Genomic DNA, 24,728 nt, shown 5'->3' on the forward strand with positions numbered 1-24,728 from the left:
CAGAATGTTGGAAACAAAACAGCGACGCTACCCAAGTATTTTGTCTTTCCATTACAAATGTCGATACAAGTCAAGAATTCAGTCAGTTTGCTTTAACAAACAAAAAATATCTGTAAGCGTGGTAAGCAAAACAAACTTCTTCAAAATTACCAACTTATGCCTAATTCAGTAAACAAAATTCAAGTTTATTTTGCTTTCACAACTGGCAGATATTTTTGCTTGTTTTGAGTATGAACTAAAAACATGAACAAGATTTTTATGACTTGATCTCTTAAAGTCCCCGTGAAACGGAAGTTGCGATCGTTTTAACTTCCGTATTTTGACACATTTCCGGTTAAATTTTCTTTCAAATGAAGAAAAATGAGAAAAATGAGAAAAATAGTCTTTCATCTTTCTCTGCGATTTGATTGTATGTGTAAAAACAGCTGTTGCATATTGAAATGAAACTGGCAGCAGACTGACAGTTGAAGGGGAGGAGTTTAACATTAGTCTAACTAACGTCATTTAAAATGGATAGTCATTGACGGACGGAAGTGCGTTTTCAAAATTTGAATAAAGTAATGAGGCCACACGAATTTGAAAAAAGAGAATAAACCATATTGATAAAGTATTTACAATAAACGCTGCAATATTTTATGAAAAGATTAAAGATCGTTGTACATTTTTATTTCACTGGGACTTTAATCTTCAAGTAGCCTAAATGCATCAATGTATCTACACTTTAAAACAAGACAGTAGTACAGAGTAAGATTTTTTTCTGTTTTTGCAGTGTAAAAACATAATTTTTGTCTGGTTGAAAGAAAAGTCAATAGCCTGGGTTAAACAAAATGCTTCTCTATTTGAATTTCTATGCTACTTATTTTGAATCTTATTCAATATTTCCTCATTATGTTTTAGCCTTAGTTTAGTTAGTTAAGCAGCTGTATAAGACTACATTTTGAATCAGTTGTAATGTTAGACAGTGGTAATAAACAACATTTATTTGCTAGTAACAAAAAAAAAATAATTACATATTTGAGATACTGTATACGGTGTGGTCTAGACATTGAAACAGCGTGTGTGCGTTTATTCTTAAAGTCAGTTAAAGTGATAGTTGGAGACTTCTGTTTTATGAACACAAAACCAATGCAAGTGAATGGCTGCCATTGCTGTTCGTTCAACTACGTTTTTCAAATATGACACAAAATAATGCACAAACAATATATTCAGCCATGAAACTACACACAAACACACGCACTGTTATTGAGTCAGATTTTGTGACGGTAAAAGAAATGCAGAGTAATTCGAGGTATTCACAAAAGTAAAGACATTTTGAAGCTCAAATTAAGTCTGTTCAGTGTATCAGACAATTGGAAACAAAACACTCTCTGTATCATATCAATGCCATGAGCTCTTCCTAGCGTTGTTATGGCATGATAGTGCCCAATTTCTTATGTGTATTAAGGCACATCCATCCATCATAAAAAGCAATTCACACGATTCCTGGTGGTTGATACTTGTCACATATCAGCAAATAGTCAGTATTGGCCGATAAAATACATTTTATAGACTATCGACCGCTGATGATCAGGGCCTGAATATCCTATGAATCAAAAGAGGACAGGAAAATACTATTCGTCTGTGCCCTTCATAGCCAAAAAGAGAAAGTAGAAATCTGCACACGATTATATGCAGGGCTTACATCTTCTCAAAAAATCTTTGATTCGATGTTTCATCAGAGTCCAAAAAAATGGTATCTCTAGTAAAAACAATTAATATTTTTTATCATATTTCGGCCCGTTTGATATAAACAATGCATTACTTTACATATAAAATGGCCACAGGTAAGCTCCAAATATGTCACCTTTTAAATCTCATTGGTTATCACGTGTCTCGAGACAAGGGTGCTTTGTCAGATTTCCATTTGGTGACCACACAGGAACCATTTTTATTACATGCCATCCCGTAACTGAAACTTAAAATAACAAATTTGACGTTAATACGTGTGTAAAAACAGAAAGTGGTTGAAAATGATGGCTCCCTCTGGTGGTAGGAGGTAGGTATGTCACTGTCATACGCCACACCTGATACTAAAGATTTCAATTACTTTATATTAAATTTGCATGTAAATGTTCCTGCTGAAATTCAACGTCAAAATCTCCACTTTAATGTACAATACGTGTTAAACTTAACCGACATCTTTCACTTAGGACACACCGGCGAGACCGGGTGTGTGTGTTTGCACGTGTGTGAGGAGAGCGCTGTCCTTCAGGAGCTTCTCTGATGATTAGATGATGGTATCTATGTTTGGTCTTCAGCTGGAGTTCAGGGCATGTTCATATATTTAATTAAAATGCCATCGCCCAGCAGACAAAGGCCAGTTATCTAACACAGCCGCCTCTCTGCCCTCTAATTTAAAGATTATCTGCTGTGATTGGCATCTGAATGTAGAGATGGAGTGAGCGGAGAAGTGGAACATGTGGTGAAGTGACCCGTCAGCCCTCAGAGCATCTCGCTGTCACCAGACCACTCCATTTCCATGGCAACTATCGTACGTACAGCATCGCCGATGTGCTAGCTAACAGCTGCAGGCTTCTACGTGACCGCTGGAATGTCGACGAAAACAGAGCCAACAAACATTTTGTGCATACAGAAGTAACATGTATTTTTATGCATTTGGCAGACGCTTTTATCCAAAGCGACTTACATTCTTTATGCTATACATTTATACAAAGGTATGTGCAATCCCCTGGGATCAAACCCACAATCTTGTGTTGTTAACGCAATGCTCTTACCACTGAGCTACAGAAAAGTTGTGAAGATCTTAAAGCATTTAACCGTTTATTTCCAGTGCAGGGATATTAGTTACAGTAACAAAAAATAGTCAAAATTCCAGGTAGAGTCATTGATATCAAATAAAATATAATTTGAAAACCTAAATGCAAATTATAATTTTTCCCTAAAATAAAGTGAAATAAATGTAAAAAATTAAAAAAAATACTAATAAGGACTCTTTAGCCCTTAATTTTACATGAAACATGTTTTTTCAAAAGCAAAATAGGGTTACAGGGGTCCAGTTTTTTCAGCCGTGAATTAGATTGATGTCACTCACAGAGGCTGTGTGATTTATCGATTACTTCTAAACTGCTTTTATAGTTCCTGCAGAGGTCCATGTGTGATTCGGAGCTCATTTGGCTCTGGACTCCAGAGCAGATCTCGGGTCTGTCATAGCTCAGCTTTCATTACCAGAACACAGAACTGCACCTGCAGCGGGCCGGTCGCTGATGACCATTACTGTGATTCTGCAATTCAGCCAACAAGCCTGGCTTTGTGTTTGTCCTACATTATTAGAACCTCACATTTAGTAGTGTGATGACATAAAAAACTGTCAGTGTAATTCCTTTCATTTATTTGAATTTATTTGAACTGTATTGAAAATGTAATCATGCAAAAGGTTTCTGAGAGGGTATGCGTCTAGGAAGTGAAAATATCATTAGTGCAATATAAAAACCATTAAGTCAACGTTAACATGTGCGGAGTTGCTATGTTGGCATTTAACTGGCACCTGTTATGAGCCGCAGTAATGACTCATTGATAATCTGTGTGTGTGTGTGTGCATGTGTGTGTGTGTGTAGGAAGATAAATTGACCGAGAGGCGGTGTGTGATCAATGAAATTGAAGAGTTTGTGAGTTACTATGCAGCACATTTCATTAACTGAAACATTTCACCGGCACCATACACACTTCACCCTAGATCAACACAAACACAGACGTTTGAAGATTTTTAAATGCAAACCTCTTATGAATGCAGTGGTTTTCATATTGAAGATATTTATTTGACCTTTCCCTGAACTCTGAACTGAACATCACAAGTATAGGCGATCCTGTAAACACAAATAAATGCAAAAAAGTACACAGAATCTTCTCAACGATCACTTTAAGTTTTTTTGCATGCGTTATAAGTTATTTTAAAGGTTTGAGGAAGCAATACATTTAAAAAAAGAATAGTTTCAAATTGTGATTTCAAAAGATTTTAACATTTTAATTTCAAATTATGTAACAAAGGGGGATTTAAAAACATCATTGACCCCGCTGAAAATCATGAATGCAAAATGTAATTTAAGACCGGAAATAACATTTAAACGGGAGGTCTAAGGGAATTTCACTTTTTATATTTAGTGAGGTGTTGAGCTGTTTGAGCATGAACAAAATCTGCCAAGTCACAACGCTCAAAAAAGAAAAGTTCACATAAAAGAAAGTTTTTTTTCCCTTTTTGAAAACTACAACAAACTACTCCTGGGTTAGTGACCCTAAAATTTACATTGCCCCTTGTCCATCTCTGTTTAAAATTGCAGGATACTTACACACTTAATATTTGTGCTGAAATGAAACAACATCAAATCGACATTTACTGTGAAATCATACCCAAGAGCTCAAATTCTAAATCATCCTTGTTGTGATTTGGTGAGGCAAGTAGACAGTTTCAGATGATATGCTCTCACAATACCTGATTTTTTAACCCTACAAAATTACAGACAGCAGCTTTTAAGATCTTGATAAATGAAAGAAACACTTTGATGTAAAAAATGTGTTTAAAAGTGCACTATTTAGGTCACAGATCAAACAAGTACAGTTGTTTGATACGCTGGCGATGGGAACTCCTGTGTTGAAAAGATCAGAAGATTCTAGATCTCAATCTCTAGTGCTCAAATCAAATGAGTTTCTAGCTCAAGTTCGACTGTCATTAATGAGAAAACCCTTATACAAAGAAATACATTTCAACATTTTCAGCTTAAAACATTCAGTGACTTCAGTCTATTCATCGCGCAAAGCTTTATATGGCCTTAGAAAATGCAGAGAATGAGTCATGTGGAATGCTGCTTAATGTTTTGTTTAGTATTTTATACATTTATTGTGTGGATGACAACTTGCGCCCACATTGCAACGCACAATAGAAATATATTCATTAGACTTTTGTACCCCAATATAACACAACATATTCATTTTTGTATTAAATGTTGATATTTTAAGATGGAGGTTAGGTATAGAAGTTTATATTTAAAGCATCTGAACTCTCTACTAGACACCAGTTGAATTATTTTCATTACTTGCATTGGATGTTCTAACCCAACGGCCAACAGATGAAATCATGTATCAAACGTTCCTGAAAGCTGTTTAATTTTCCCAGAAGTAGTTATTGTACCTCACGTATTTCAAGGCTCCTTCATTTATTTCTAAACCTTCAGACAATTTTTTCCCACCTCAGAGTCAGACAAAATTAGGCAGAATAACTCAATAAAAGTAATTTCAGAAGATGCTCTGCATTGTTCCACAGAGCTGAGGAGGAATTCTGTATCCATGGCAACTTCTCAGCCTGGTCTCCAGCATCGCTTAATTTCCTTGAAGAGCAATCAATTTCAAAACATGTTTTCATCCAACAGTAGCGATTTAAATTTAAATACTGTGGTCTCGACGAAGAATGAATCTTATTTAGAGCAGCGAGGGAGATTGACGTCCATTAAAAGTTTACAAGCACACAGACTGGCCGTTTATGGACTCGACACAAACATACAAACTTTAACGGCGGATGTTTGCCTTTCATGGTGACATTATTAAATTAGCTCATCTTCGCCTTTGTCTTGCAGGGTTGGCAAAATCTGCAAGTTAAGCAATGGCTCGTTTTCAGATCATAAAATGGAAGTGGAGTTGGCCACACTTCACAGGATGTTGAGCTGCAATTTATATTAAAATGAGAGAAACAAAAGTACTGCTAAAACATTTATCAAAACTTTCATAATTTTCACTGATATAATGCATTAATTTATAATAAAATATCACTTTAAAAAATATCTCCAGCTGGGGCACCAGAAAAAAACGTAAAATATAAATAGTTTTTGTAACTTTGCACATATTTTGAACCATGTTAAAATTAGTCAAGTGTATAATTTTGAATTTTATTTTAAATATCTAGAAATATTCTTCAAAATATATATATATATATATATATATATATATAATATTATCAAATATTGCAACGTTTTCAATAAGATATTCATTGATTAAAGTGTTTGTAGGTTTGCATAATATTATTAATTCATCAAAACAATAACAAAATTCAAATGCAAAAAAAATATAAAAATATATTCCATCCATCCATCCATTTTCTACCGCTTATCCGAACTACCTCGGGTCACGGGGAGCCTGCGCCTATCTCAGGAGTCTTTGGGCATCAAGGCAGGATACACCCTGGATGGAGTGCCAACCCATCGCAGGGCACACACACTCACACACTCACACCCTACGGACAATTTTTCCAGAGATGCCAATCAACCTACCATGCATGTCTTTGGACCAGGGGAGGAAACCGGAGTACCCGGAGGAAACCCCTGAGGCACGGGGAGAACATGCAAACTCCACACACACAAGTCGGAAGCGGGAATCGAACCTCCAACCCTGGAGGTGTGAGGCGAACGTGCTAACCACTAAGCCACCGTGCCCCCTCTAAAAATATATTATAAAATTTAATTTAAATATAATTTGAAAACTTATACAGAATAAAAAATTAATTATGAAAAATGTATAGAATACATGGAATTATTGCAAATTCTTTGATAGGATGTACAATGTTTAAAGTAACTAATAATAATCGTATGTAGTTTTACCGGGTAATACACATGTATGTAGTATTTTAAATTTGTTATTACATTATCTACAAGTTCACAGAATTTTTTACATGTACTGTTAATTCAGACACGATTTCTACATTCTAGATTTTGCTTTAGATCACGTTAATTAATTGAATTGAAATCTAAAGAAAATTTTCAAAATAATTCTTATATTCATCCTGTCCTGAATAGTTTTTTTAATTTTGAGTCACACGAGAGAAAGGGACAAGCCCACATCCTTTTTCTTTGTCAGTCATTTATTTGTTGGCAAACAAGTTTCACTGTTACAACAAATATTAGTGAGAGGTAATTTAACCACATAAAATAAAAAATAAATAAAATCCATAATCAGATTTGTAATGATAAAAACTAGGATATCTGCAGCATAAATTTCACCTCCAGACATTTTGCTAAATAGATTGTACTTTTTTGTCATCATTGAAATAAATAATCATTCATTCATTCTCCTCCAGAAAAGAAGTAAAACACAAGGTCTTCTGCTGAAATGCTGAAATGTTGAGCATCAGTAAGAAGAACATTGCAGTCGAATTATACAAATGGTTTTATACCCCTGTCAAATTCTTTATCTCTACTAATATTAAAGATCTCTGTTGTGTTTCTCAAACCTCTATCTCTACGTACAGTATATGTTGAACTGTCGACACATTTAAAATATTGGGCTTCCTTTCTTCATTTATCTACAAACTTGAGTCGATGGAGCAATAATTCAAATGGACCAAGAAAACTGTTCACCAACAACTGATCACCAGCAAAGTATTTATTATGCTCTTTGTGTGGCTAGCCAGTGTTTCTATCGAAACGAAGACATGAACACAGGAGATAACAAAACAAAGAAAGAAAAAACCTGTCGTGGACGACGAAAGCGGCAAGAGGAAACATCTGAAATCACCATGGTTACAGAAGCAGAGGGTGTGGAAACTGAGTGAGCACAGTTCTTTGTACCGTCTGTACATTTACATAGAAATATTGTAGAATTCTCTGGTATTAGTTTGTCCCCTCTTTTAACATTTGTTATTAACACAGCAAAACCAAAGAGAGAGAGAGAAAGTCTGCTCTAGAGCACATGAGGTGAAGTTGTCTATTTTGAAAGTCAGTTTTGCTTCACTTGCGAGACTATGTGCCAACTTTCACCACACCAGAAGACAAAATATTTAAAAAGCAAACATGGATACAGAAGGTATTAAAATAGTTTTTGAGTCACGTAGTTTTGATCGGTGATGATTGGACAATGTTTCTGGCAGTTATTTGTGTTCCTTCTGGGTTTCTGCAAGTACTGGATTATCGTAATGAGTTCATTCTCTTGAATCCATTTTAACGTCAGTTTTCCCTTTAAGTAGAAGTGCACCACCAATGAGACCGAAAACATCTCAGTTCTCCTTTCTCGACAAACAAAAGTAACCATGATCCTCTGCCGAACAACAGAATACAAAATCCCCTCCCAAGGTTTTTCATGGCAGTTCATTTATCTGCAGACACGTAAAAACAAAAGCCGAACAACCGCGGGCGACGGAAAAGTACGGAAACACAGGAGAGGTTGTGATGGGGTCGTGGGCGTGGCCGTGAATAGATCAGGATGATGCATGAGGGCTGGTGTGTGTGTTTTGCGGTGTGACCGCCCCTCTATAGGCTAGTGACCAGATGTGCAGGCTCCTGTGGCGTCTCTTCAGGTGAAAGCTCGTCTTTGGGCGGGACGATGAAGCCGTCGCTGCTGCCTCGGCCCAGCTGGTAGTAGGAGTGGAGCTGATGCAGGTGGTTGCGCGAGCCCAGGTTGGGCATGCTCTTATAGTACACGTCGTCCGGCTCCCCGCTCCTTGGAAGGGTGTGCACGTCTCCGCCGCGGAGCAGCGACTGCACCTCATTGCGGTCAGGCTCGGGCAGCGCGGGCATGCTTGTGTAAAGCGAGTCTCTCTGGGGTGAAGGAGTCTCTTCCGTTTGCTCCTCCGTAAGCAGAGGGAAGAAACTCTCGCTGTTGTCTTGAGGAAGGTGGCGTCTGGATGTGGAGCCGAAGGAAGTGGGAAGGGGCTGAGGAGGGTGACTTGCGGGACGCGGCGGCGGAAGCAGAGGCACGCTGGACTCTTCCCTGATCAGCTCGAGTCCCAGAGCATCCTCTGACGGAAACGAGGCGGAGTCGGTCAGGCCCAGTGCCAGATTGACGGGCAGCATGGGCGAGTCTTTCACCCCACCCCCGTTGCTGACTTCATTAACCAATTTGTTCATGAGGTTGCGTCCGTGCTCGGCCGCGCGGTCGTGATTGTTCAGGTAGGTGGGCAGGTAGTTGGAGGTGAGCTCTTTGAGGATCTGTTTCTCCAGCGTGATCTCTTTGTGGACGTTGTACGTGCGGTCAATGATTTGCACGCAGTCGCTTAAGTAATCGGCGCTGGCCAGGCTGTAGCTGTTACCGTGGCTACCATTCAGTGGTAGAGTATCCATGGCACTTGTATCCCGGGCATTGTTCAGCAGTCCCTCTGTAAGACGAGAGTCAGAGAGAAGTAATTAAAAAAGCCACATGCCGCATCTACAACCACATGCATTCGCGCGCTATCTGAAACGTCCCCGAGGCGGATATTAATTGGCCTTCCAAATTAACGTTATCGTGGGCATTGATTGGATTTGTCAGTGGTTCGGGGTTGATAAGAGCTCATTCACAACTCACTGATATGTGCAAGCCGAAACCGTTATGATGGACTTACCTGCCAACAGCATTTCTGGTCATACATCAGTATTTATCGACCTCTCACGACACATAACATACATCAAAGACTTACTACGCACAAACACACGACAATACACAACAGCCATGCAGAAGCATTCACCAAAACCATAGTCATGCTGGCCTTTATATAACACGGATATTCGGTACAGAGAGAGCATCTTCTCCGTCTATAGATTTGAATGTTGCAGAAATATTACTGCAGATGACACATCATTATATAAATGAATACTTGATTTCTAGGTTAATATACTGTATAAATTTCACTTTACACTCCTTCCCACAGTTTATACGTACAGTAGGAGTGCGTTTTTATTACTCATTGTTAACATTCCAGTTTTGACAAATGAATTATGTTTGTTTCACTTTTAAGTCAAATATGCAAATTCAGAATAAGGCCTTTGGTTGCAAAACAGCAAATTGTCCTCTCAGCATCCGTTTCAAGCAGAAGTGCCACTTCGCATTGATGAAGAGAAAATCAGCTTTGTATTTCAATGTTGCTTTAAAGAGTGCTCTCCGATTTCAACAGCTTTAAAAACAGAGGAATAACTTCATGAGAAATTACATTTGGTAAGCAATGTTTAGTTTGACTCCCATACTTGTCTCTCTGTAGGGCTCTTAAAGGACAGCATGGAGAAAGAAAAAAGAGAGAGAGAGTACATGTAAGCATTCACATTGACCACTCCAACATGCACCAGGTTTAATGAAGCGCAGGTAAGCAGTTTTACACTCGACTCCGCCGTTCACCTCTCAAATCCAGACACACATCCCCGAATTCCCTCGCCATCCCGGGACGCACATGAAATTCTCCTTTTAATGTTTGAAAACAGGCTTCAGTCTCCATTAGCGTCGCGCTTCGCTCCAAACGAGTCGGAATCCTACGCTCGGTAAGCCAGTTATATTGATCGAGCTAAAGAGGAACATTAAAAGTGGCTTGGGATCTATTTGTAATTTCGGGCCTTTTATTGATATTAGATTTCAAGGTCGCCACAATGTTGGCAACGCAGATGAAGAGGTTGTTATCCCTTGCCGCCCCCTCCCCGCCAAATTACAGAAACGTCTCCGCGGAGTATTCTGAATTCGATGTAGCACATCTGTAGGCTTTAGTGAAGGTGGCGGGAACTAAAGTAGATGCCAGATAGACCGGAGGAGACAGCTGCATGCCGAGACGTGTTATAGCTAACAGGAGAACCCAGCCACCCGTGGACATCTCAGCGTGAGCGGTTGCTCGATTCATGCTCTGCGTTTATTGTTTAACGTCTCAACATTTATTCACCCTCACTTGGTCTAAAAACGTTCTTTCTGCCGTGCAACACAAAAGAAAACATTATGAGAAATGTCTCAACGGTTGTGCGTCCACACAATGGAAGTCAATGGAGTCCAATGTTCTTCAGTGACCAACCTTCTCAAAAAATGTGTTCTGCGGAAGAAAGAAAGTCATACAGTTTTGTCTAAAATAGTTTGTCTTTAAATGACCGTGACAAAGATGACAGTAGACACATTCAGCGGGAAGCCACACAACTGAAGCCCTCCCCCAAACACAAACACAGTTAGTGCACAGTAGGTTACAGCAACAGAAGAATGCGGCACACCTTGAGCGTTGTACATGCTGAGAGTGGGGTTGTTATAGATGGCTGAGTCGCCCAGTAGGGTGTTATAGGGGTTGTTAGAGGTGTGCGCGCGCAGCAGCGAGTTTGGGATGATGTGATTGGCCATGGCACCTGATGTAGCCCCACAGATGGAGAGAAAAACACACAGAGAAGATCAAATGGATGCGGGTTAGCATTGTTATCATACACATGTGTCAGCCGCAGCCAAGGCCAGAACATTCGAGCGACGGCAGAACCGTTATCACAGCCGTCACGCATGTCTTCAATGAAGGTTTATTACATATCAGTGAAATTGTTTATTTTGCAACTATACAGAGAGAGAGAGAGAGAGAGAGAGAGAGAGACAGAGAGAAAGAGAGAGAGACAGAGAGAAAGAGAGAGAGACAGAGAGAGAGAGAGAGAGAGAGAGAGAGAGACAGAGAGAGAGAGAGAGAGAGAAAGAGAGAGAGAGAGAGTCGCTGTGACCTGTGAAAGGCGAAAGGTTCACTGAGGTAAAGGTCCATTTTAATCTCTGCTGAGGAAGTTGTTACAAAAATTGAACTCTGACCTGTGCAAACAGTGTAGTGACCTCCGACCTTTACAAGTATCACCTTTGTGTGTGTTGGCAGTAAAATATGTTGAAGAGTATTATGATTTTCCTGTAATGTTTTCACACACTCCTTCAGTCTCAAATTGGCTCTGTGTCTCTGTTTAATACATCTGTCCACTTGGAACAGAAGTGATGGAGCGTCTCACTCTCACACGCGCACGCACACACACACAACGGACGTCTGGGTTAAGTGCTGTGTGTGTGGATGGCTATGCTGAGTCTAATTATTGCCAACGTGACACTTCCTCTATCTGAAGAGGGTCAATTCATCATCATAACAGAACATTACAGTCTCACTCATCAGAACAGAGAGAGAGAGAGAGGAAGCAAAGAAACACCAAGAGACAGAGAAAATAGGAGAGATTCTTATAAATGGGGACATCAGCATGTTCCTGTTAAATCTGTTTTGTGCTGATGTTAACATGGCCTGATTCTGTACCCACACTGCGTCGTTTATGGTGTGAAGAAAGATTCTCAAAGCATCTGTTATTCCTTCCTGACCAATCACAGCTCTGGGACTGAAGGACTGCGTAGATGCTAAACTGACTGCACTCGCCGGTGAGGCTGCATTACTGTCGCCTGCAGCTTAAGGCTGTCGTTTCTTCCATTGATATTCTTAAACTCATTAGATTATCAGACACCTGTTCATCCCACAGAGTCTCAGCAAAGTTAATTCAATTTGGAACAAGTTACTTTCACTTCCTGCTGTCGAACCTGATTTAATTGGACACATAACTTTTTTAAGAGGTGGTGATTTTGTATGAATTTGTACAATGCGTCACCCTATCTCAGGGTACATTTTGTTCAAATTGCAAGATTTCGTTACAATAACAAAAAAAAGAAGAAAAAAAAGAGTCTGAATCTGTTTTTGAAAATGAACTCTTCCTTTTTACCATCTCTAATTATTGCTACTATACTCATTCTATAGTTTTTAAGATTCAATTATAATATACAATTATTCGAATATAAAATTATAATTTCTCATTTACATTGAACACTGCACTATCAATTATAACACAAATATTAATAAATAATCAAAATAAACAGTACACAAGTCAGGGACCACGAGTCCAAAGCGGAAATTTCCATGAAGCTGGTTAAGATGACTAAAACAATCTGCAGATTTTCTTTGAGCTTTTCTGTAAATTCTGTATAGATTCTTTTAAAACTAATTAAAATAACTGCTGTCTTTCTGAAACCTCATATCTCCATATTTTGTATATATTTGTCACTGGGTTTTGCAAATATCTTACCAATAAAAAATATTAAAAGGTGACGACACATTGAAAAACGCTGTAAAACAGCGAATTAAATGTAAAACTAAGAGCACTACATAACTAAATAAGCATAAACTAAAAGGATTATGGGTAGCATGTTACATTAGCAGTGCAAATGTCATGGGTTCGAAAAAGGAACTCACATTTCTGATAAAATGTGTACCTTGCAATGCACGGTGTGTGAGTTTGGAAGAAAGCGTCTGCCAAATGCATACATCTAATGATTTGCGAATGAACAAAAACAAACATGCAAGAGATTGTGGAGAATTTTGCGAATGCCATTCCACAAGTGTAAATTCCCCACGTAGACTATGATTTTCAGTAATATCCATCTGCTTAATGATGTCACATCTACTGTGTGTGTGTATGTACCTCTGTTCAGTGTAGCTGAGCTGTTGATGTCTCCCGTCATAAATGAGGATTCTGTCTGTTTCCTCACCGTGTCGTTCCACATCCGACGGATTCGGCTCTGTGAAGAACATCAGACACAGAATATTACAGAAGAACATTCTGCGCACGCATGAGGAGAACCAATGCAGTGTTACGTCACGACTTAAGCTTTAAGGAATAGTTCACCCAAAACTTACACTTTTGCCTTCACTCATTAAATTGTTTTCAAACTCAACAGCTGCAGTCCCCATTCACTACATTTTTCAAAACATCTCCTCCAATGTTTCACGGAGGAAGAAATTCATAGGGGTTTGAAATTTCGTGAGGTTGATCAAATGAAGACAACATTTTATTTGCGGCTATTATTAATGATGACCACTTTAAACTGCTGGTCACCACCCAATGCATCTTAAAAATATAGCATTAAAAATCAAACGAGAATCTTCAGTGAGTTAAAGAGTGAGGGTGTTCAAAGCATATTACTCATCCCGCTGACATTTACACGCACACACAAGGCGGTCACAGGTCATCCCAGCGCGTTTCTGAGTCCTGTTACGTGTTTGCAGACATCTCAGCACGTTACCCAAAAAAGGCTAAAGGTCAAATTGGAAACCTTGTCTCCATGGAGATAATGTATCCAGTCATACTGTTACCATGGAAATGAGATATTAAAGCGCAGATATGCAAAGGCACAGATTTGTGAGACAAGGACGACGCACAATAAACGTCTCAAGTCCTTTGAAGGAGTCAATGGAAATAACACTGAATATTTTAGCACTAAAATTGAATAAATGTTAAAAAATGAAAACATTCTTGAGCAGGGTTTAAATGAACTAAAAAGTAAATGCTGACTTTGGGTCTCTTTATGTGCCAAAAAAAAACAATTCAAAACTTTCAATAAAATTGTATTGAATTCCTTCATAATTATTAAACTATTTTACACACTTACTGATGTGCTGTATTTAATATAGAATAAAGGTGTATTACAAAAGATCTAGAGACGAATCGCAAAAATGAAACTTTAGTTCAAGTAAAAAATAAAACCTTATATCTCTGTGATGACTTCGTTTCATCCGACATGAAAAACATTCACTTAAATAGAATGAGAGTGGATGGGGACTTTGGCTATTAAGCTTCAAAGAGGACCAAAAATCTGCTACGTTATATAAATTGTCATCAAATAAAACCTACATTTCAATCTGTTTCTTAAACAAACATATTGCACAATTTGATAATAGCAAAAATTCGAATTACAATTCACTTTTGTTATCTAGACAGGTTGCATTTCTCCTTTTGTGTTTCACAGAAGAAACTTGTTTAAGAAAGAGTTACATGTTTAAATTTTTGGGCAAACTACGCCTTTAATTGATAAAACAAGGATTAACAGACAAAGTAGAGAAGATCAAGGTGATCAAGGTAAAATCACAGGACTGATAGTTACTTGTTCATACTGTAACTGTGAGGAGTTTGTCATACAAGGCGGGTGGTGAACCTTGTGATGAAAGAAAGAGAGAGAGAGAAAACACACACAAGGACAATGAAACCATATTTACTACGACACAGCTGTTTGACACAAAACTCTCACCACAATGGATTAAGGATGTGTATGTGTACACTATATTCTTCTAAGGTGCATGTATGTGGTTAGTAACGTAACTACCTGTGAAGCAGATGAATACCGTCCAGGCCCACGGGATGCTGAACTTTTTCCTGAACCCATGGATGAATCCAAACTCTTCCCGCTGTAGCAATGAGTCCGCAGGCACTTTCCGTATTCTTTGCGTACCTAAACACGCACACACTTGCCAGCTATCAAACCTTGGCGTAATGTATTCATTATTGGTTTGTATCATGTGCTTATACGTTTCTCAAACCTTCTTCTGCAGCACGCAGTGAAATATGAAGATGAACATGCCCTGCAGAGAGTTGAAGATGGTGAAGAGATACGCCATTATGACTGTGCTCTCGTTGACATACATCAGGCCGAACGCCCAAGTCAGACCCAGTAAACACAGCAGCGCTATGGCACCGATTACCCATGACCTGAAACACACAAACATCATCCTGTTTTATTAAATGGACACACCCATCCTGCATTCTGATTGGTTGATAGCCTCGATTCATTCTTAATGCCGCACAGTTGACCTATTTCTCACTGCACATCAACCTTAATACACTGTTTACACGTCCTTGGCTTCATTTTAAATGTGCCATTTAAAACAGCACATCTTCTCTTAACTCACTGCTTAACTGATGACACACAATATGAGACATTAAATCAGTCGCTAAACTGGTAAATTTGTGCTTCCGGGAAAGCTTTCCATTAAATGAAATATGACTCCAGTTGAATGAGCAGTTGAATGGTTGCTATCCAGTGTTATAAAGAGATAATTCACCTCAAAATAAAGAATCTGTCATCATTTACTCATCCGAATATCATTTTAAACCCAAATGACTTTCCTCTGTAAAAGCAAAACGCAGTTCTCTGTACAATTAATGTGAATGGGGACTGGTGCTGAGGAACGATACTTTATAAAACATTAGGGTACGTTCATGGTGTTTTCTTTGAGTGTTTGCCAAAAATTGTGTATCATAGAAGAATAATGATGACAGCATTTTTGTTTTAGGGTGTGCTGTCTCCCACAAGTTAGCACACGTCCCCTCCGTTCAAAGCTGAACCAATTGTGCACGTCTGTAATGAGAAAAGTGTGTTGTTTGTGTACGTGTGTCCGCCCTTGGGGCTACAGATGCACCCCACTGATCACAAACAGCTCAATTTAAACGTCTGTAATTACTGTTCTTATGGATTAGATCCAATACAGCACTAACATGACTATACTTAACACACAATATGTAATAATTGATAAAGCACCCAAAGTATTAAAACAAATATAAGAGGCAATTCAAATCATCTTTCACGTTTTTATGAAGAAATCCCTTAAGCTCAACACGTTGTTATGGCATAATGCGTTGTTGCTAGGGCATTGCTATGTGGTTGCTATGGTGTTTAAAGTGATTTGTAGAACAATGCTTCACCGTTTTTAAGGTCTTCGGAGTGTTGTTAATATGCTGCTACAAGAGCTGCCAATTTGTATTCTATTTAATTACATGAAAATGCTATTTACAGCGTTGATAAAAATGCTTTGCTCCCAGAAACAGTCAAAACACTAAGGTGGTAATAATGTCTTCAAATATTTTTGAACAAAATAATGACAAAAAATGTTGCACTGCGATTGACACAAGGGTTCAAAAACAACCTCAGGACAAAGACAGACACGTTTAGGGTGCTAAGAGGTGATAAGGAGAACAAACAGAAAGACACATAAATATGAAAAACACATACAGTGTGGTTTTGAAAAGTGTGGAAAGTGATGATGGAGATGCTGGATCTTCTTACTTAATCTTTGGATCATATTCCTCATAACTGAACGATCCAACCAATAAAAGGAAAAGCAAAAGAAAGAAAATTAGAAGAAATAAATAGACAGTTCAAAATGAAAACGACAAGGCGGAGTATACAGAGGTAATTTACTGGAGGCCTTAAGTATTTTGACTCTGAAAGGAATCTGAATCAGTGGATTATGAAATTACTTTTGAGTCAGGATGGATTCTGTATAGCACAAACTCCTGCCCTGTGAAAAATAACCGTCGTGAACTTAGTTAGCATGTTTTTGGAAGATTCATTTGCATTTTTATTACCAGAGTACACACAAAAAATTTTTTTGGGTGTTGTTCACTTTACTTGAACAAATCACTTTCATTTAACAAGATTGTATCAAAATGATTGATGTTAATGGCATTGAATCAAAATAAATTTTGCAACCGCAATGTTAACCAGCATGCATTCCAGCATGAAGCTTTCTTTTGTTGAGTTTCATACACTGATTCTTCATGTCCAATTGATTCAGCTCTATAATTCTCCTCTATAACATCACATAATGTTAACAATAACACAACAATCTTATGAAAAACATATCAACCCCAAAACCTTCACAACGACTGCAATGGATCCTGCTGAACCTTGTTTTCATTGCCGCAACAAATATATAACAAGACAATTTCACTAGGCAAAGAAAATCGAACTGAAGTGAGAAAATGGGACGTCCGTCAATGCTGTGTCATTACATTTATGAAGTGACTTTATAGGTACATACAAAATATCAAAATTTCCAAAAATATGTCATTTATGCAATTCCTCCAGAATGATTATTTAAAAACCAAATCAAAGTGACCGTCATTCTGATTGAGCTGTTTTTTAAACCATTTAATGCAAAAAAAAATTGAAATACATTGTGAATCGGGTAAGGCAAGGAGACAGATCTTTATATTCATAATGCCGGAACTGTGTTTATGTTTCACCAAAATAAGTCATTGTGTCTTTACGTAGGCTAATGATAATAATGTTTATATAAATACCCACACATGCACGTATCATTTTAACAAGATATATATATATTTTTACATAAAATGTATATACACAAGTTCATATTTCTTAAATATATACATACATGTGTGTGTATTTCTATAAACATAATTATTACACAGTACACCAGACGCGATTTCTTTAAGACTGCAAGGGAAGCTCAGCTTCCCCTATAATTGTGAAAAAAATGAATGGTCAAATATATGTACTATTATGTTAACATTTTATTGACTAAAAATGCGTTAAACACGTTCATCTCGAACGAAAACAATTTCGTTCAGAATCAGCTACTTAGGTCGGCTGATTCGATTTCCTTCTCATTCATTCTCGTAGCGTACAGTACATTACTCTGTTGAAGCCCAGCGTCCATTGACTTCAATGGGGCTGCTTTAAACAGTTTTTTTCAGTGCTTAGAAACAAGACGGTCATTGGATAATGCTGCGATTATGTCCCGCCCACGGACGCTCAGCGTCTCTGGGATGAATGGAGGAGTGGGCTGGCCCGGACTCCGAGCGTCTGCGTGATGATTGGAGGGTCTGTCATCTCTTTTTAATCCACTTTTATGTCCTAAAATCTCGTTTTTTGGGGTTGAAAGCTTATAAAAACGTATTTCTTGTTTTTTTTTTAGCTTATTTGCTATACACATTGTCACATATCAGCTTTTAGACATTTTTTTTTTTTTTATAAATCATAAATGACAATGAGGCGGCAGCTTCTCGCAATGCAAAGAGATGATTGGTGTGGGCGTGGTCTTCAGATTATGACGCGTATCACTCAGTGTCTCCATTTCCAACTCAGTCCCATCGCGGATTTTGCATGTGTAGTCGAAAGACAAAACCTCAGCTTTACAAACTGTTCTCATTAGTGGCAACAATTGGAGCTACATCTGCAGGTGTAGAAAGGAGCTTCTCCTGTTTAAAGCGGCTCAAGTCCTACACCCGTAACACAATGGGCCAAGGCCGTTTAAGCAGCCTAGCTCTGCTGGCCATTGAGAGGACACTGGTCAAGTCACTGGAAAAGACGCCTAGTTAGTACGACAGGGTTACAGAGCATTTTCTTGAAAAGGAACGTAGGGCAGAATTTACATATAAATAAATGGACAATTTTTATGATTTAGGCCGAAAATAAGCTTCCCATCTTTAAAAGATCAGCAGCCGCCACTGCAATACACACATATATATTATGTCAAAAAAGTTAGTTGCCACTAATCATCGGCAAGATAAAACCGCTTACAAAAACGACACATTTGACACACACACTCATAGGCAGACAGAGCGACACTGGGGCTATTACAGAGATGCACAGGTGTCAGGTGTAATTATCACACACACATTGCACTGAAGTCTAATAACCGCACCAGGTGTACAGCAAAATAAATGATTGATGGAATTCAAGTGGAGACTATTAAACATCATTTTCATGTGTCAATCTTAATGACGGGGCATTTAATGGAGTTGATTGACCCGTGAACACTCAGTGTTTGTGTTACCTTAATAGCTAAAGGAAGCGTATTAAAAATATCTTCTTTCGCTCATCCTCTCTCTCTCACTTGGGTGCATTTGAAGCGTAATTAAATGGGATAGGGGCGATTCGTTGCGTTAAGGACGTCCTGCAGGGAGTTTCCGCGACCGAAACGCGGTTCCTCCCTCAGGACCGTCTCTGCTCATCAGCAGGGTTAAACATGAAAAAGGAAAGTGAATTATGATAAAAAGACGCCTGGAACTGCTTTTAAACCATTTAAGTGAATTAGTAGCAATTTGTCATATCGTCTCATTTCGTCTCCACCAGCGAATTTGCATCCCGATGGCAGGCGTAATTGAGTTAAGATGGAGGCAGAAAGTCTTGACAGAACGTGAGTAATGTCCTCCAAGTGCCGATTTATCTTCCGATGAGTTTCGTCTTTTCAGAATGTGTTAAATGAACGCTCTTCATTTGAAAATGCTTAATATATAGACGGATCTGTGACATTCTGCACATCACCATAGTCTGGAGTGCGTCCCTAGATTGATAAAAGCAGAAATTGTGCTTTCACTGCAGGGCAATACGTTCAGGGGAGTTTTAAGCTGATGTAAAGCTTGTGGTTTTGAAGAGCTTTTCTTTAAAAAAAATCAGATTTTTCTTATGCATCAAACTTAAAGCTACAAGAGATAAATTATGATGAAAGCACACAGATGAGGAAGAGGAAAGGATGAAAAAAAGGCCAGAAAGAGACTGATCTTACCAGCACCACTCCACAATGACACAGGCGTCATATAACTGATAGCTGGAAAAACGCAACGACAGAACAAATAGAATGACACAGAGAAACAGAAAATGCTTTAAATAATGACAGCTACAATTAAACACATAACATAACTAAACATAACTCAAAAAACCCCAGCTGTTACACAACACTACATTCTTTTAGACTTTAATCCTTGGACAAAATGACTGAAGACACTTTATATTCAATTGTAAAACATTTGACAACATTTATGATTTCATTCGATCTCCAAGCTTACTGTCTGCCTGCACAGCGTTAGATCTGTGGCAGGTGGTAAAGATTTCTTTAATAGATTTTCTCCAGGACAGACAGTCTGTAGATTTTAAAATGCATAAACTGCTTGTCATGTTTTTGAAGTGGAAAAGAGGACAACTGCACCCAAAACATTTCTCCAAAAATCTAAAGCAAACAAACAAATAATATAAATCTGTATACAGAACCATGTCTATGCATTATTTGTATGACAATCAAGCATTTCTCCCTTAAAATCTCAGTACTGAATTTTTATTGTTAATTTAAGTATTTTTCTTTAAACAAATATATTCTATAAATAATAGTAAATAAAATTATATTTTTTAAATGATAATAAATAAAATAACATTCAATAAAAAGTTTAATCTATAAATAATAATGCATGAATTAATATTCTATAAAGAATTATATTCTATTTATAATATAGAATATATTAAATGTTTAACATTGCATTGCTTTAATATATTATTTTATTTATTACTTATTTATTGTTTTTCACGAGAAGGTATACTTTATTGAATATTATCTTATTTATTATTGTTATTATTAGTATAATTCTCATTACTATAAATGCAATTGCATTTTATAAATAATTGTATTCTATAAATAATAATAAACAAAATAATATTCTATCAATTATAGATTGTTTTTCATGAAAAAATCTTTATTGAATATTACTGTATTCATTATTTATGTATTATTATTATTATTATCAATAGTATAATTATATATTTTCCCTGTATTGAAAACAATACGAATGGGGTGTGAATGTTTCGCATTAATACTGTCCAACAACAGAAATCAATTTACTCTCTTATTTTTAAAAAGTATTTTTAACCAAGATCTGATGAAACACAACTACACAACTGACTACAGCTAGACTTTATCTGTGCATGGTAGTGGTGATCTCACACAAATAAAGGCACATGGTAGATCTGGAGGCGATGAGGTTGTGACCTCTGGGAGCGCAGCGGGTCAGCTGTAGGTTGGTTTGCGGTTAATAAAGGTCCATTCCAAATAGCCATATAAATCACATCAAACACACAAGAGTACGTTTAAATCTTTTAGAGAGCAGTTATAAATCATATCATGGACAACGGCTGAGAAGTCGATGCACACTACAAACCTAAACTCGAGTATATAAAAACACAATCAACTTTAAAAAAACACAGAAATATACACAATTCTGATGATACACACTGTGTGACTGAAACAATATGTCAGTCGCTGGAGACTATACTGTGTTATATATAATTGCGTAGTTGTTAGTGGGCGGTAAGTGGGAAGGAATGCTTTTAAGGACTGCTTTTTTTATATAAACCGATGTTAATATACGAGGCCTTTTTGCAAACGGCAGACAGAATGTTTATTTACATGTCTTGTATGCGGTGGCCGGCGCTAGTGCCAACACTTTTAGTTGGTATAAATCTGTAAATGATAGTCTATTAAATTCCAAATAAAAAACGAAAATTAATCAAATGACATAAAAGTATTTCCCTTTGTGTCAGTGTGAATCAAATCTCTTACTTTGTGATCGCCAGACATTGTTCATTGTGCTCTTTGAGTAATCAAACTCAAACAGATCAAACAAATACAGCCGAATATGAACTAGGAACAACTGAAGATAATCATCTGATTATTAGCATGAATAGAACGTCTGATTATAAGAATGATCTCATCTAATCCGAGAGCTCATGGAGGAGGTCTGGCTGTAATAAGACCCTCATTCTTGAATTAATCAAACTCATCCCCACTGCTGTTCTTATGATCACAGAGCTTTGTGTTTTAAAGAGACAATTCACCTACAAATGAAAATTCTCTCATAATTTACCCTCACACGTGTCTGTACCGGACGTGGTGCGACACGAGGCTTGTTCTAATGGCACTGTCGTGCCGCATCCAATGTGGACAAAATGTTTAATTAAGATGGGTTCTATCGCACTTTAATATCTTTTGTCATCAGAGCCGATCCTTCCTACACACAAACTACGCAATATTTCGTAGGGCCCCTGCACCACCCGGTGCACCCTCGAGTACCGAATCAAAAACACTATAATGTAAACAAGACGCAATTTTTTGTACTTGCTGATTCAATTTAACAGTAATCAAATGGAAAACAGCAGACGATGCCATGGGCGTGATGTTTTGATGCATCTATAAAAGGGCTATCAAATCATTAATCGCATGCAGAATAAAAGTTTGTGTTTACATAATATGTGTCCGTGTATTGGGTCCATAAAGTGTACAAACTTTTATTTTGGATGTTATTTTCGTTCGACAGCCCTAATCTTTACAAATGGCCATGGCTTCAAAATGGAGCAATCTGTCTGTAGCGAGGAAAAACGCCAACAACTCGAAGCGTATATGTCATTATTTAAAGCTTTACAGAGAATGACTTTCAGTCACAAAATCAACTGTACATTGTTCATGTTCATGTTCATGCTATAATGCTAACCGATGCAATACACTGCATGTATTATTTATGTATTTAATTATGTATTTATTAGAATGATCTTGCTTGTTCTATAAACACCATGCACTGTGCTGTGTTTTACCTTCTGTGATTTGCTCCTGTAAAGCTGCTTTGGAACAATGCACATTGTCAAAAGCGCTTAATAAATAAACTTGAATTGAATTATTTCGTTTCCACGTGGTAATTTGTACTATTTGTGTCATCACAGTATAATTTATGACACTTGCTATTCTTTTACCAGAACAGATCATTTTGTTTCTCATTGTCTGAGAGTCCTTCAGGTGCCTTTTGGCAAACTCCAGGCGTGCTGTCATGTGCCTTTTACTGAGGAGTGGCTTCCGTCTGGCCACTCTGCCATACAGGACTGATTGCTGGAGTGCTGCAGAGATGGTTGTTCTTCTGGAAGGTTCTCCTCTCTCCACATAGACATGATGGAGCTCTGTCAGTGTGACCATCCGGTTCTTGGTCACCTCCCTGACTAAGGCCCTTCTCTCCCGATCGCGCAGTCTGGCCGGGCGGCCAGCTCTAGGAAGAGTCCTAGAGGTTCCAAACTTCTTTCATTTAAGGATGATGGGGGCCACTGTGCTCATTGGGACCTTTAATCCTCCAGAAAGATTTCTGTACCCTTCCACAGATCTGTGCCTCGATACAATCCTGTCTCGGAGGTCTATAGACAATTCCTTGGACTTCATGGCTTGGTTTATGCTCTGACATGCACTTAACTGTGGGACATTATATAGACAGGTGTGTACCTTTCCAAGTCATGACCAAATCAAGTGAATTTACCACAGGTGGACTCCAATCAAATTGTAGAAACATCTCAAGGAAGATCAGTGGAAACAGGAGGCACCTGAGCTCAATTTTGAGGGTCATGACAAAGGCTGTGAATACTTATGTACATGTGCTTTTTTCGTATTTTTTTTATTACAATTGCAAAGATTTCAAACAAACTTCTTTCACGTTGTCATTATGGGGTATTGTTTGTAAAATTTTGAGGAAAATAATGAATTTAATCAATTTTGGAATAAGGCTATAACGTTAAAAAATATGGAAATAGTGAAGCGCTGTGAATACTTTCCGGATGCACTATACATCGGGTAGGGCATTAGGGTGAGTAAATTATAAGAGAATTTTCATTGGAAAAATAACAGTATTTGCCAACTACTGAGCAAAATTATCAAACAGCAGGACGCGTTACATTTAAAGACCTGTAAGCAAAGTATAAAGAATAGTTTTCTTATTATTTCAATTTTGCATAGAATTTTCTACTTCAAAGTGAACCGACATGGGCGCATAATTTGCGGGGGTGTCAGGGATGTGACCTCCAAACAATATTGGTCAAGCTCGTTCTCTTGACATTTCTGTCCCCTTCACTTCTGAAATGATGGCTACGCTCCTGGCTAAGGAGGAACATCTCAAACTGCTAGACAGCCCTTGAATTCCATAAGAAAGAAAAATGAGACATCATGTGATTCAATAGAGAGCAAATGGAAATCTTCGCTTAAGAACTCTCTCGTATTTCTCCCGAGGTAGAAGACTACGTCTAGCTGAGCTACAATGGCCTTCGATACGTATTTTATTCACTTACACAAGAAATCAAATACACAGTTTTGTTCCTCTTGATGGTTTTAAATTACCTTTTGGTTCAAATCAAAGTTGATGTAGTGATTCATCTTCAGATGAATTGGGTGGTTGGGTTCGTGGCTTGAACTCTATTAAAGAATGTAAAGAAGTATCTATGCAGGATGACGATGTTTATGAATGTTTTTGTCTGAATCAGTTTTTCATCAGCATCTTAATGCTCCAATAGACAGAGGGACATAAGAGGATAGCTCGTTGTATCACAGATGCACAAAGAGAGCGGTCCACTGTAAAATATGGCTGTATTCAGGGCATAGATTCTACAAGATCATGATTCAGTTTGATTCAGCTCACACACACACACACGCACAAACACACACACACAGTATCTTGAGCACTAAGTTGGATCTAAAGGGACAGCCATACATTTGCATATTTATAGCCCTTTTAAAGCTCTGTTCCCCCTGAGTGGCTGCTGTGTGGCTGCGATGATGA

At 37.9% G+C, this 24,728-nt stretch overlaps 1 protein-coding gene across 12 annotated transcripts in view; it reads right to left on the reverse strand.

The window, feature by feature from the left end:
- Positions 1-6,910: 6,910 nt before the first annotated feature.
- The window catches only part of LOC130417724 (adhesion G protein-coupled receptor L3-like), a 200,379-nt gene continuing 182,561 nt past the window's right edge, over positions 6,911-24,728 (reverse strand). For 3 of the 12 annotated variants that reach the window (XM_056743459.1, XM_056743470.1, XM_056743450.1), the window contains 6 exons: positions 15,116-15,284; positions 14,902-15,027; positions 14,683-14,733; positions 13,224-13,320; positions 10,968-11,096; positions 6,911-9,130 (listed from right to left, as the gene is read on the reverse strand). In XM_056743459.1, the coding sequence (XP_056599437.1) occupies positions 8,286-9,130; positions 10,968-11,096; positions 13,224-13,320; positions 14,683-14,733; positions 14,902-15,027; positions 15,116-15,284 (1,417 nt within the window). In that variant the 3' untranslated portion in view covers positions 6,911-8,285. Of the gene's footprint in view, positions 9,131-9,940; positions 9,993-10,967; positions 11,097-13,223; positions 13,321-14,682; positions 14,734-14,901; positions 15,028-15,115; positions 15,285-24,728 lie in introns of all 12 variants that reach the window. The other 9 variants (XM_056743545.1, XM_056743500.1, XM_056743492.1 and 6 more) reach the window with 7 other exon arrangements.

Source organism: Triplophysa dalaica, chromosome 1 (assembly GCF_015846415.1).
Source record: "Triplophysa dalaica isolate WHDGS20190420 chromosome 1, ASM1584641v1, whole genome shotgun sequence".
In the NCBI taxonomy this organism is placed as follows: Eukaryota; Metazoa; Chordata; class Actinopteri; order Cypriniformes; family Nemacheilidae; genus Triplophysa; species Triplophysa dalaica.